We start from the raw sequence: 13660 nt of genomic DNA, 5'->3' as shown, positions 1-13660 counted from the left end.
AGACAATGGAAAGGTGTGTTGACCTCGGGTGGGATTTTACGGTTTCAGGACAAGCGAGGCTGTAAGTTGCGGACCAGTGTGTTGAGATGGTCCAACTTGGAAAAGTAATAAGTCAAGCTAAAGAAACGAAATGTAGGCACGCATTTACAAAGCGCCTTTCATCTGGACTTCGTTCTCAAGTCTCTAGAGTGGGACTTGAACCTAGAACTGCATAACTCAAAGTCGAGAGTGCTTCTCTGTGCCAGGGTTTTCAAAAGCAGTGGATCAGTAAGTGCTGCCGTAGTGTGCTGGAAGATAGATTAAACTAAGCCAAACTTGAGCAGCATGGTGGCATACTGTTTAGCACTGCTGCCTCACAGTGCCAGGGTCCCAGGTTCAACTCCAATATTGGGTCAGTGTCTGTGTAGAGGTTGCACATTCTCCTCATGTCTGCGTGGGTTTTCTCTTGGTGTTTCCTCCCACAGTCCAAAGATGTGCAGGTTAAATTGATTAGCCAAGCTAAATTGACTGTTGTGTCAGGGATATTAGCAGAGTTAATGTGTGGGGTTGCAGGAATAGGGCCTGGGTGGGATTGTGGTTGATACAGACTTGATGAGCCAAATGGCGTCCTTCTGCACTGTAGGGATTATATTCTATGATTGGGCTCTGAATGGACTTGGTTTGATGGGCTGAATGGCCTCCTCTTGCTCTCGATTTTATTGCCTTTCCTGATGAAAGTGGGTGGGACTGTTACATCAGACTATTTCTGCCTTCTCACTGCCTCCTATCACCCTGCAATTAACACTCTGTTGGTTTTGACACAGGCAGTTCCAATGCCATCTCCTTGCCTGAAAATAATATACAATTCAGTTGGACTATTAATCCCATCTCCAATTGGTGGCCTTGTCTATTTTTTTCGAACATGCAGCCAGTACACAGAATGTATTTAAACGTTTATAGCAGGGTCAGATTTATAACCTTTTTATGTAGCTTGTGCAAGTGTTTTATTTTTATTGGCGCTACTGAACGCGCAGATGAGAGACTGCTGCAGTGGGGAAACCTTTGATTGAGAGCAATCCATTATTTACAAGGGAGTCCATCCCAAACCTGCCTCTTAAAAGGGAAACCTCACCGTCAGGGTTCCACTTAAAAGTCAAACGAAATGAAACACAACTGCATACGAGCTAATCTATTCTGAGTGCACTTCCCAATTTAAAACCAAACCGTAAACGAACAGTTACTGCTTCTGACGCACACCCAGTGGCTCGTGCAGACTGGCACCAGGTCTGGGCTGCCGCAGTTGGGGCCATAAGACAGATAATTAGCTTCAGCTAATTACTGGACCCAGGGTTGGGGTGGCTTAACCAAGGGCCGCACTCTCTCACTCCTGATCATTAGCCAGTGATCATCGAGGAAAGGGGAGATGATTCCATCATTAGTCAAGTAGACTATAACTGCCTCAATCTGTATATTAAAGAACGGCTATCTAAGATCCTTCCCAAGACGGCACAGTAGCACAGTGGTTGGCACTGCTGCTTCACAGCTCCAGTGACCTGGGTTAGATTCCCGGCTTGGGTCACTGTCTGTGTGGAGTTTGCATGTTCTCCCCGTATCTGCTTGGGTTTCCTCTGGGTGCTCTGGTTTCCTCCCACAGTCCAAAGATGTGCTGATTAGGTTGATTGGCCATGCTAAAAATTGCTCCTCGTTTAATGAGATGTGTAGGTTAGAGGGATTAGCGGGTAAATATGTAGGAATATGAGGGTAGGGCCTTGGTGGGATTGTGGTCGGTACAGACCCGATGGGCTGAATGGCCTCTTTCAGTACTGTAGGGTTTCTGTGATTTCTATGAGTGTTAGCACTGCTGCCTCATAGCGCCAAGGACCAGGGTTTGATTCACTTTCTGGGGTCATTGTCTGTGTGGAGTTTGCATTTTCTCCCTGTGTCTGTGTGAGTTTCCTCCGGGTGCTCCGGTTTCCTCCCACAGTCCAAAACACATGCTGGTTTGGTGCATTAGCCATGCTAAATTCTCCTTCAGTGTACCTGAACAGGCGCTGGACTGTGGCAATTATGGGATTTTCAGAGTAACATCATTGCAGTGTTAATGTAAGCCTACTTGTGACACCAATAAATAAACTTTAAAATATTAAACAGTGCTACTGAGCATAAGGTTAGGGGTGGCTTAACCAATCGAAAGAGTGGACTCATAGAATACCTACAGTGCGGAAGGAGGCCATTCAGCCTATCATGCCTGCACTGACCACAGTCTCACCCAGGCTGTATTCCCATAGCCCCACATGTTTACCCTGCTAATCCCCTGACACTAAGGGGCAATTTAACATGGCCAATCCACCTAATCCACACATCTTTGGACTGCGGAAGGAAACCGGAGCACCCGGAGGAAACCCACACAAACTCTCTTACTTCCGATCGTTAACCAGCGACCAGAAAGGAAAGGGGAGATTATTCCATCCTTAGTCTTGCAAACTGATACTGTCTTAACCTGCATATCTAAAAACAAATTTTTAAAATCCCTTCCCTTAGTGAAGAGAGGAATAATTAACGTCAAGATTTGTTTTCTCAACTTCAGTTACTTTTTTGTTTGGGTCGTCACGAGATGTTTTCGATCAGTCAGAGCGATAAGGGTGTTATGAGTGTCAGTAATGAAGTGAAAGACATCTCCAAACAATTTGGGAGATTCTTTTTGTTGCGAGTATATTGTTGGTTTTATTGTCTGCTCAGTTCATGCCTACATTCTGTTGTCCAAAAAGGAAGAATGTGCAGGGTTGTGGGGCGATGGTGGGGGAATGACACTGGGTGGACAGCGCAGTTGGAGACCTGGTGCGGGGACAATGTGCCAAATGTTGTGTCACAATTCTGTGATTCTTTTTTTCAAATGTATAAAATGGTGGAAGCACTTGGAGAGACCTCGGAAAGTTGCTCCACAGAGACGTTTAGTGGCCAAAGATTGCAGCTACACGGTGATGGTTGAAAATTTAAATGGGAACGTTTTGATGTGGTGATTTCACAATCGGAAATGTTGACAGGGAAATAGTGACAAACTGTGAACGGGCAACAATTTCTGTAAACAGGAAATGTACTGCCTGTGAAAGATTTTAAATGTTGAGGTTTTTCAGCAGATACAAGGGAACTGTACTCAATGAAAACATTATTTTCCGTGTGTTCTTGGGTCTCCTTTAGAGGAGTGTAAAAAAATTGCATAGTGAGAGACACAGAGAGCTGTCAGAGTTCCTCGCTGTAGAAAAAATAAAATGTGATGTTCCATCAACACCTTTACCTTGGCATTGAAACACCCTAACACTGGAATGCTTTCTTTATACAGGTATTTTCCTTACCTGGTTCATCGTATAATCTCACCCCTTCCAATGTTTTTGGAGGACCGATAACCCCTGGCTCTTCCATTACGTCGCTGCTAAACCCAGTGGAAAGCAGTCAAACAGGTAGGTGGCAATTGTAGAATCGCCGGAGTGACGAAGGAGGCCATTCAGTCCATCACGTCTGCCCCAACTCTCCAAATGAGCAGCCTACCCGGGCCCACAACCCTGCCCTATACCTGTAACCCTATGCATTTTTCCATGGCTACTCCATCTAACCTACACAAAGGGGGTAATTTTAACAATTTATCTATCCTGCACATGTTTGAACTGGGGGAGGAATCCTGAGCGCCCAGAGGAAGTCCATACAGGCACGGGGAGAACGTGTGAATGCCGTACAGACAATCACTCAAATTGAACCCAGATTCCTGGCACTGTGAGGCAGCAGTGTTAACCACCGGGCCACCTTGCCGCCATGTTCCACATTCCTCCTGAACGCTGTGCTGCTCCAAGAGAGACGTTTCGGGCTGGATGTGCTCCTGTCTTGGCATGTTTGAAGGTCGGGCAGCTTGTCAGGGCATCATGCCCACTGCCTGCCCCTGCCTCCAGCCCAATTAAATGAGGGACAGGGGAACAGTTGGGCAGCTCAGTTAAAGAACACTGAAGAGCCTGAACTTGCTGCCCCTTCCTCCCCCACCCATTCGCCAAGGCCTGCCTTGGACCTGCCTCGTGCTATGTTGGACTGCCTGTAGTTCTATCAGTGGCCACCGCTACCAGCGGAGCTGCAGCGACTACGGAACTGTTGACCATCCAATGTCCTGGCAGCCCTCTCAGGTGGGATGTCCTTACAAGAGAGTGGAGGGGAAATCCCACCTTCAACCACTTCATGCTGTGGGGCCCAGTCCACTGGGACTGTGGGTAGGTTCCCCACTGATCGTGGATACTGCGAAATCTCATTAAATCCAGGCCTTTGGAGCAGAAATGTCCCAATTGCAACAAGTTCAAAACGTTGAGGCAAATCCCTTCTGTTTATAGTTAGAGTTTCTATTTTGTGGTTTGTCTCTTTGATTTTTATAGGCCTAGAGGTTTGGAAAAGATTCATTTGTGAAAAATCCTAAATCAGAACAGCTGTTGGTCTCAGGGGCTAGAGATGTCTACACACATGGTTGGTGGTTTAGTGGTGAGGTCACAGGGTTAGTAATCCCTGGCTAATGCTCTGGGGAGGTGGGCTCAAAGCTCACCATGGCAACTGGTAGAATTTGAATTCAATTAATTTATAAAATTTGTAATTAAAAACTAGTCTCAGTAGCTATGGAATTATTGCTAAACGCCCTCTAGGGAAGGGAGTTTGCTATCCTTAACTGGTCAGATCAGCAGCAGTGTGCAAGCTGCTCTCCAATACAGCCAAGTTGAGGGCAATTAGGGATGGGCAACAAATGGGCCTTGCCAGTGACATTAACATCCCACGAGATCATTTTTAAGAGCGCTCATAGTAACATAAATTTAATTTTTATATGCAGTTAAGTGGTCTGATCTCTCCCTCTACCTTGCTCTCTCTGCCCTCCTCCTACCTCTTCTTTGCTCCCAGAGAATGGCAGCCTAATGATCTGGAGATAGAGGCTGGAATTCTCCAATCTCACCGACAGCTCAGATTCTCCAGTCCCGCTGCAGTGAACAGAGTATTGGCTGAGCTGAATTCTCCATTCTTGCTGGCAGCAGTGGTGGTGTGTATGACATTGGAGAATTCCAGCCAACAGTTCAAATCCCTACCTGGGGAGTGGGAAAGGTGAATCTCAATCTCATCGTATTGAGAGATGGTGGCGTGTTGGTAACGCCACTGGAGTATGGGTTTAAATTCCATCATGGCAACAATTTAAATTTAGTTAATAAATTTGGAATTACAAAGCTAGTCTCAGAAATAATGACCATGAACAACTGTCAACGATCGTTGTAAAACGCCACCTGGTTCACTAATCCTTTAGGGAAGGAAATCTGCCGTTCTTGCCCGGCTCGGCCTACGTGTGACTCCAGAGCCACACAAATGTGGTTGACTCTTAACTGCCCCCTTGAAATGACCTTAGAAGCCACTGAAAGCAAGGGGCAAATGGGATGGGCAAAAAATGCTGGTCTTGCCAGCAATGCCCAAATTCCATTAAATAATCAAAATATGCAGTCAATAAAATTAGAATCATAGGACCTGACAGTGCAAAAGGAGGCTATTTGGCTCATCAAGACTGCACCGACAAAAATCCCACCCAGGCCCTATTCCCATAACACACACATTTACCCTGACACTAAGGGACAGTTTAGCATGGCCAATCCACCTTACCAGCACATCTTTGGACTGTGGAGGGAAACCGGAGCACCCAGAGGAAACCCACGCAGATACGGGGAGAATGTGCAAACTTCACACAGACAGTGACCCGAGGCTGGAATTGAACCAGGATCACTGGAGCAGTCAGGCAGCAGATTAAATTAATTTAATCTTAGATGCAGCTAATTGGTCTCACCCTCCTGCATTTCTTCTTTGCTTCCTCCTCTCCTAGTTATCCTCCCTGTTCCCTTCTGCACCTTCTGCGGCCCCCGCCGCTCTCCCTACTCCTACTGCTGCTCCCGTTCCCATTGCTTCCTCTTTTCCCTCTCCTCTCCTGAAGGTATCATTGCTTGTTAAGATTTGGTTATCTACCTACCAAAAGCTTACTGCCCATATTTATAATGAATTCTGCTGTGTAAACGTATCAGTCTGTATACAACTTTCCATCAGTAGATGTTCTGGAGAAGTGTGATTACAGCATGACCAGATTACATAGGCAGTTTCCATTACAAGTACATTCTTGAAAATATTTAAAAAAAAAACTGTGTGTGACAGTAAAATGGGGATTGATTTATATTTTCCCTTTCACGCACTGTCTAACCCTGCTGCAGCAGAGAGACAATATTTTGTTCTATGTGGCTGGTATCACAGAGATCGAGTAGCAGTTTGCCACGTGGGCATCACGGTGGCACAGTGGTTAGCACTGCTGCCTGTCAACGTCAGGAAGCCAGGTTCGATTCCTGGCTTGGGTCATGGTCAAACAATACAAATATAGAAAGTAGAAGCAGGAGTTTGGCCCAGTAAGCCTGCTCCGCCATTCATTTTGATCATGGCTGATCATCGAATTCAATATCCTAATTCTCCTCCGCCAACAAATTCCTTGGTGGAAACTAGAAGCAGGAGTCGGCCATTCGGCCCTTCGAGCGTGTCCCATCTCTGCACATTCTCCCCGTGTCTGCATGGATTTCCTCCGGGTGCTCCGATTTACTCCCGCAATATGAAAGACGTGCTGGTTAGGGGCATTGGGCGTGCTAAATTCTCCCTCAGTGTACCCAAACAGGTGCCAGAGTGTGGCGACTGGGGTATTTACACAATAAGTTCATTGCAGTGTTAATGTAAGCCTTACTTGTGACACTAATAAATAAACTTTAAAATGGCATCAGCACATGTTTCCTTTCAGCTTTCGCATTTAAACATTATAGAGTTTACAATGTGAAATGTCCGTGTAAACTTGTTGTGCTGCAGTTACGTTCTTCCTTCACTTTAGCACCTCAGTCCTCCATCCTCAGCCTGTGCCGCTTTGCTCCGATTATCTCTGCTTCCCCATTGTCAGACATTTATATTTAAACATTAAGCCATTGTGTAGGAATATTTTGAGAAAGTCTCTGTGCTCGACCGTCCCCACCCCATGCCTCATCATTCTTGCTTAGAATCATAAAATCCTTGCTATTGCAGAAGGAGGCCATTCGGCCCACCAAGTCTACACCAACCACAATCCTATCCAGCCCCAATCCCCCATAAACCCATGCATTTACCCTAGAAAGCTCCCTGACATCAAGGGACAATTTAGCGTGGCCAATCTACCTAACCTGCACATCTTTGGATTGTGGGAGGAAACTGGAGCACCCGGAGGACGCCCACACAAACAAGGGGAGAATGTGCAAACTCTATACAGACGGTGACCCGAGGCCAGAATTGAATCTGGGTCCCTGGCGCTGAGAGGTAGCAGTGCTAACCATTGTGCAAACCATGCTTCCCCCGTGTCACTCTGTGCTTCACCAAAGAGCCTGTGTACAATGACTTTTTGGAATTAAGATTAAAGTATTACTGCAAAGCACTACTATTCAAATTTGAAGAGATTGGATGAGCTGATTATATTAGGGGTTAAATGAAGGATTATGGGGTAAATATGGTTATGTAGATTTAGGTCAAAATCAGCATTCGTTGTAAGGGGCAGAATGGACTGGAAGGGCCAAATGGCCTGTGTGTTTTGCTACGTTGCGATTTGGAAATTAGAACGTAGTGTTTGGAGGATTTCAAACTTTGAGATTTATAATCGTATCAGTTGTAGGGAGGAATAAGTGAGAAAGTTGGCCTGGTAAAGCTTCAGGTAATGTGGCTCAAACTTTGGGGAGTGAAGCATTTGGTGTTTCATACGAATTGAAGATCTGTTTCTTTTTTGACAAAATGAAAGAATTTCTGAAGGGCCTCCAAAGGAGCGACCTCGATGCTTAACTAGGAAGGTGGAGGTGAAAGGTCAGGAAGTGGAGCTATTCTGGCTGCAGAGTAAAGCTGCATAAAGCCAACAAGCTGTAAGGAGAGCTTTGGAATGGGGGATTGGGGATTGGCAGTTCAGACTGATTAAGGATGTACCGCAATGGCCAGAGAAAGTACACAGCCGCTCGGGGTGGGAAACTGATTGGAGAGAAAGGTAAATAATAAATGGGAATGGAGCAGTGATCAAAGGCACTCCATTAGCACCCAGTCTGAGCAATCTCCCACAGATCAGGGACCAGAAACCTCAGGCGTGATTCTCTCTAAAGTGCTAAATTGGCAAGAAAACCGGTCTAGATCATGACCGTTTCTTCAGTGCAACTTCAGACCCAAATCTCCACACTCTGTGCAATGCAGAGGTCACAGTCGTGAACCTCATTAAAAATTTGGGGGTGGGGGGAGCCTATTTGCACCAGTCTGACAGTTCAGCAAATCTGCGCATGCGCAGTGGCCCTGATCTGTCAGTCTTCCTGTTTGTTGCCCCCCTTCCACACCCCCCAGGTCCTGATCACTGCTCCATTCCCATTTATTATTTACCTTTCTCTCCAATCAGTTTCCCACCCCCAAGCGGCTGTGTACTTTCTCTGGCCACTGAGATACATCCTTAATCAGTCTGAACTGCCATTCCCCAGTTCCCCCTCCCCGGTCCCCAGGCAAAGCATCCCCCTGCCCTAGTACACCCCGATCGCTTGCCTCCCTCCAGCCCTGACCAATCCCTATGCACAGTAAAAAGTCTGACAACACCAGGTTTTAGTCCAACCGATTTATTTGATAGTACACTCACTAGCTTTCGGGTTAGCCCCTTCGTCAGGTGAATGGAGAGTTCTGGCCTCAGACAGAGCACATAAAGCACAGACAGTTTACAGATCTTTACACCTAACCTGCTGTTCAAGTCTTAAAGTGATCGACAGTGTGAGTGGAAGGAGCACTGATCCCAGGTTAAAGAGATGTGTATTGTCTCCAGACAGCACAGTAAGTGAGGTTTTGCAAACCCAGGCAAGTCACGGGATTACAGATAGTGGGACTAACCCGAAAGCGAGTGAGTTTACTATCAAATAAATCGGTTGGACTTAAACCTGGTGTTGTCAGACTTTTTACTGTGTTTACCCCAGCCCAACGCCGGCACATCCACATCATGAATCCCTATGCAGCAGGACTCCCCACCCCACCCCACCCCTTTGATATTGTCCAGTGAGCATTGCCAAGGTGCCCCCGAGCATGGGTATTTTGCCCCTTGGGCAGTGCCAGGAGGCACAGGCTGGCACCACTCGGCTGCGCATGCCCAGGTGGCACCATCCCTCTCCGTCGCCCAACCCCCTTCGTTCCGGTGTGGTCTCCCTCTGATTCCACGAACGTGGGGAGCTAGTCTGAACCCCGCAGGATTGAAGAACTCCTGGCCGGGTGGAAGATGCTGTTGGGCCTGGCAAGTTCCCTGCTGGAACCAACAATGACATTAAAATAGATTAAAAATCAATTTAAAACAGGTTCAAGTCACTTCCCCCTCTTCCTGCCAGTTTCCAGCACAGAACGCGTGTGCGGATCCCGCGAAATGTCCAAGATGCGCATCTCCCAACCCGACCCGCCAGAAAATGTGTGGGTCGCGATGGGAGAACCGTCACCCTTGTGTGCACAGGGCAGTCACTCAGCTTTTGCCTCACTTCCAATTACCAAATTTCCCTTTCATTCACCTCACACGAGCGCCTCTTCAAACAGAATTTTATTTTGGAATTTGGCAGCTCATACTTGAGTATTGCTACAACGAACCGGGGAATCATAGAATCCCTACAGTGCAGGAGGCGGCCATTCAGCCCATCAAGTCTGTACCAACCACAATCCCACCCAGGCCCCATTCCTGTAACCCCACATATTTACCCTGCTAATCCCCTGACACTAAGGGGCAATTTAGCATGGCCAATCGACCTAAGCCTCACATCTTTGGACTGTGGGCAGAAACCAGAGCACCTATAGGAAACCCATGCAGACACAGGGAGAATGTGCAAACTCCACACAGACAGTGACCCAAGCCGGGAATTGATTGCAGGTCCCTGGCACTAACCACTGTACCACCATGCCGCCCCATTGAGAATACTTGAGACTGAGCAATAAGACTATAATTTATTCCAAGAACTAAAATAATGGCATCGGCCACAAGGATAAAATGCACTTGCTGTAAGCAGCTCTGTAATTTTCTCCAGTCCTTTGAGGTATCTACACTAATACAATCCTGTCATCTTGCGTATCCTGGATTTTCATCGCACCTCTTCTGGTGACCAGGCGTTTAGCTGCCTGAGATCCTTTCCCTAAATACTGTTAAAATCATACCTTTCCCTTAATAAACCTACCAGCTTGACCCAGCTTTTGGTCACCTGTCCTAATGTGGCTTGATGTCAAATTGTCATTGACAATACCTCCCTGAAACATCTTGGGATGTTTATACCACATTAAAGGTGCTATATAATTGCGAGTTTTTGTTGTCTGAGAGACGGTGGCACCGTGGTCAGCACTGCTGCTTCACAGCTCCAGGGAGCATAAGAACATAAGAAATAGGAGCAGGAGTAGGCCATCTAGCCCTTCGAGCCTGCCCCACCATTCAATAAGATCTTGGCTGATCTGAAGTGGATCAGTTCCACTTTCCTGCTTTCTCCCCATAACCCTTAATTCCCCTGTCTATCAAAATCCTATCTACCCGTGACTTAAGTATATTTAGCGAGGTAGCCACTTCAACGGGCAGAGAATTCCAGAGATTCATCACCCTTTGAGTGAAGAAGTTCCTCCCCAACTCTGATCTAAACTGCACCCCCCCCCCCCCCCCCCAACCGTTATCTTGAGGCTGTGTCCTCTAGTCCTGCTATCCTTTCTACGCGGGAAGAATCTCTCTACCTCTACCCTATCCATCCCCTTCATTATCTTATACATCTCTATAAGATCCCACCTCATCCTTCTAAACGCCAACGAGTACAGACCTAGTCTATTTAGTCTCTCTTCATAGTCTAACCCCCTCATCTCCAGTATCAGCCTAGTGAATCTCCTCTGCACTCCCTCCAAGGCCAATATATCCTTCCGCAAGTGCGGTGACCAAAAAGGCACACAGTACACTAGCTGCGGCCTCAGCAGTACCCTGTACAGTTGCAGCAAGACCTCCCTACTTTTATATTCTACAGGGTTTTATTCTCGGCTTAGGTCACTGTCTGTGCACATCTTCCCCGTGTCTATGTGGGTTTCCTCCCATAGTCCAAAGATGAGCTGGTTAGGTGCATTGGCCATGCTAAATTGCCCCTTAGTGTCAGGGGATTAGCTGGGTAAATGCATGGGGTTATGGGAATAAGGTCTGGGTGGGATTGTGGTCAGTGCAGGCTCGATGGGCTGAATGGCCTCCTGCATTGTAGGGATTCTATGATTCTAATTTCTTGGCCTTGTGTTCTGTTCTCTGTTTCTGTCCTTTCTGTCTCTCACCATGTTATGGTGATTCTGCCTGTGGTTTGCACTGTTGAGTTAAAATGGACAAACCAGGAAATCCTAGAAGTTGATGATGAGTTTGCTTTTCTCCACCTTAGCAAATAATCCTAGCTGACACTGACTGAGAGAGAGCTGTGTGAAAGGCTATCTTTCACCTGACCTGGTAACCCAGGTCCAGTTTGCCCCCTCGTGTGAATATAAGAGATTCCATGGCAGATGTTGAAGGAGAATGGGGCAGTTCAGTGTGCTGGGTAACATTGGTCCCTCGATCAACATCACTGAAACACATTATCTGGCTGTTATGTTATTACCGTTTGTGGGTGCTTGCTGTGCATATTTTGGCTGCTGCATTTCCTACTTTATAACAGTGATTGTACCAGTCTTTAACTGAGTGTAAAGTACCTTGGGACATCCTGAAGGTGCTGTAGAAATGGAAGTTGCTTTTTTAATCAGCCTTTGCACAATTAGGGTCAAGGGAGGGGAGAAAACAGACCACATTTTTCCCTTTGAGCATTATTCAGCACCATCGTGACATTTAAGGGACAATTAGGGAATTAATCCCTGGCATTTTCCCTACATGAGCCCGGGAAATTGAAATGAATTGGAATTAACCATAAGGGGGCATGATAATCCTTCAATTGGACTCAACATAAATTTGTGAGCAACTCTGGGAACACCACTGGTTCTGTTTTGAACTCATGCCAGGCCTCATCTTTGTACTGCATCCTCAGGAACTCCTAATAATAATTGTTATTGAGTTGATAAACAAGAAAGGAAGGATTCAATTTGCCTTTAAGCCTTTATATAACCTTCATATAACAACTTTGACTTAACTGAGTGCTTCAAGGTGCATCTCAGGAATGATCCGAAACTAAAATTGATTCCCAGCCAAAAGAATATTAAGACCAGACGATGGTTAAAGATGTTGGTTTTAAGGAGAAGGGAGAGGTGAAGAGGCAGAGAGGGTCAGGACTTCCAGAGCTTGGTCTGAGATAGTTAAAGGCATTGGAACCAATGAAGGGGCGATGGAAGGTAGGGAGGGAGGGCGGGGGGGAAGGTGGTTTGCAAAGTGGGGTATACAGAGGTGAACAAGAGTTCTCAGAGGCTTGTTGGGTTGGGGGAGCAGGGATAGATCCCAATGTAAACTCTGAGGCTGGGAGGATGTACAGACTTCTGCTATAAGGACCAGAGTTGACAACCTGCTGTTGTTTTGTCTGTTTTTCAGAACCAGATCTGGATGACAATGATTGCAGTTTTGTCTGCAGAGGAAGTTCTTCCAGGGGAAGTCTATCTCCAACGTAAATCTTTCTTTACTTCGTATCCCTGTGTTTTAATATGTAAGAATGCATGTCAAGCATAATCACACAAAAACTAGGCAGGGCAAAGCCATTCGACTCTTGAACCTGCCTCACCATCCAGATAGACCTTGACTGATCTATATCCCAGGTCTATTGATCTGCTTTTACTCCATAATCCCTTGATAGATTACCTAATACTTCAGTTTTAATGAGGTCACCTCACATTCTTTGAAACTAGATTGTATAGCCTGGCTGACTGTCAGCATGTCAAGGTCCAGTACATCTTTCCAGTTTAAGGACATGTGTCACAATAGGTAGAACACAGATCTCCCCTGGTGTTCTGCCAACAACTCTTCCCTTAACCATGCACCATTTGAGTAAGGGTATAAACCAACTGGTTATTCACTCATTATTGCTTCTGGGGTTCTATTGTTGCTTAGCAAATCTTGCAATGGCTTCTCCTGCCACTCCTGCACTCTGAAGCTCCCTAAGGATCCTAAATAATATTTGTGCCACACAAATGCCAGGCAATGACCATTGCCAATAAGAGACACCCGAACTTCTGCCCCTTGACATTTAATGGTGTTACCATCACTAAATCCTTCGCTGTCAACATCCTTGGTGTTATCATTGACCAGAAACTCAACTGGACTCACCACATAAATGCAAGAGCAGGTCAGAGGCTAGGAATGCTGCAGCGAGTAACTCAACTCCTGGCTCCCCAAAGCCTATCCACCATCTACAAGGAGTAAGTCAGGAGTTTGATGGAATACGCCCCACTTGCCTGGATGGGTGCAGTCCCAACAACACTCAAGTAGCTCGACATCACCCAGGACAAAGCAGCCCACTTGATTGGCACCACATCCACAAACATCCACTGCCTCCACCACTGACACTCAGTAGCAGCAGTGTGTACTAGCTACAAGATGCACTGCAGCAATTCACCAAAGATCCTTAGACAGCACCTTCCCAACCCATGACCACTTCCATCTCGAAGGACAAAGACA

General features: G+C 46.4%; 1 protein-coding gene across 6 annotated transcripts in view; it reads left to right on the top strand.

The window, feature by feature from the left end:
- Positions 1-13660, top strand: part of LOC145359297 (protein AF-10-like) — a 199708-nt gene that overhangs the window by 154334 nt on the left and 31714 nt on the right. For all 6 annotated transcript variants that reach the window (XM_080213858.1, XM_080213857.1, XM_080213856.1 and 3 more), the window contains 2 exons: positions 3320-3437; positions 12581-12653. In XM_080213858.1, the coding sequence (XP_080069984.1) occupies positions 3320-3437; positions 12581-12653 (191 nt within the window). The remainder of the gene's footprint in view (positions 1-3319; positions 3438-12580; positions 12654-13660) is intronic.

The sequence above is a fragment of the Carcharhinus amblyrhynchos genome, chromosome 27 (assembly GCF_965287045.1).
Source record: "Carcharhinus amblyrhynchos chromosome 27, sCarAmb.v2.hapA, whole genome shotgun sequence".
Lineage (NCBI taxonomy): Eukaryota > Metazoa > Chordata > Chondrichthyes > Carcharhiniformes > Carcharhinidae > Carcharhinus > Carcharhinus amblyrhynchos.
Note: the sequence above shows the minus strand (reverse complement) of the source record. Positions and strands in the feature narration are given on the sequence as shown.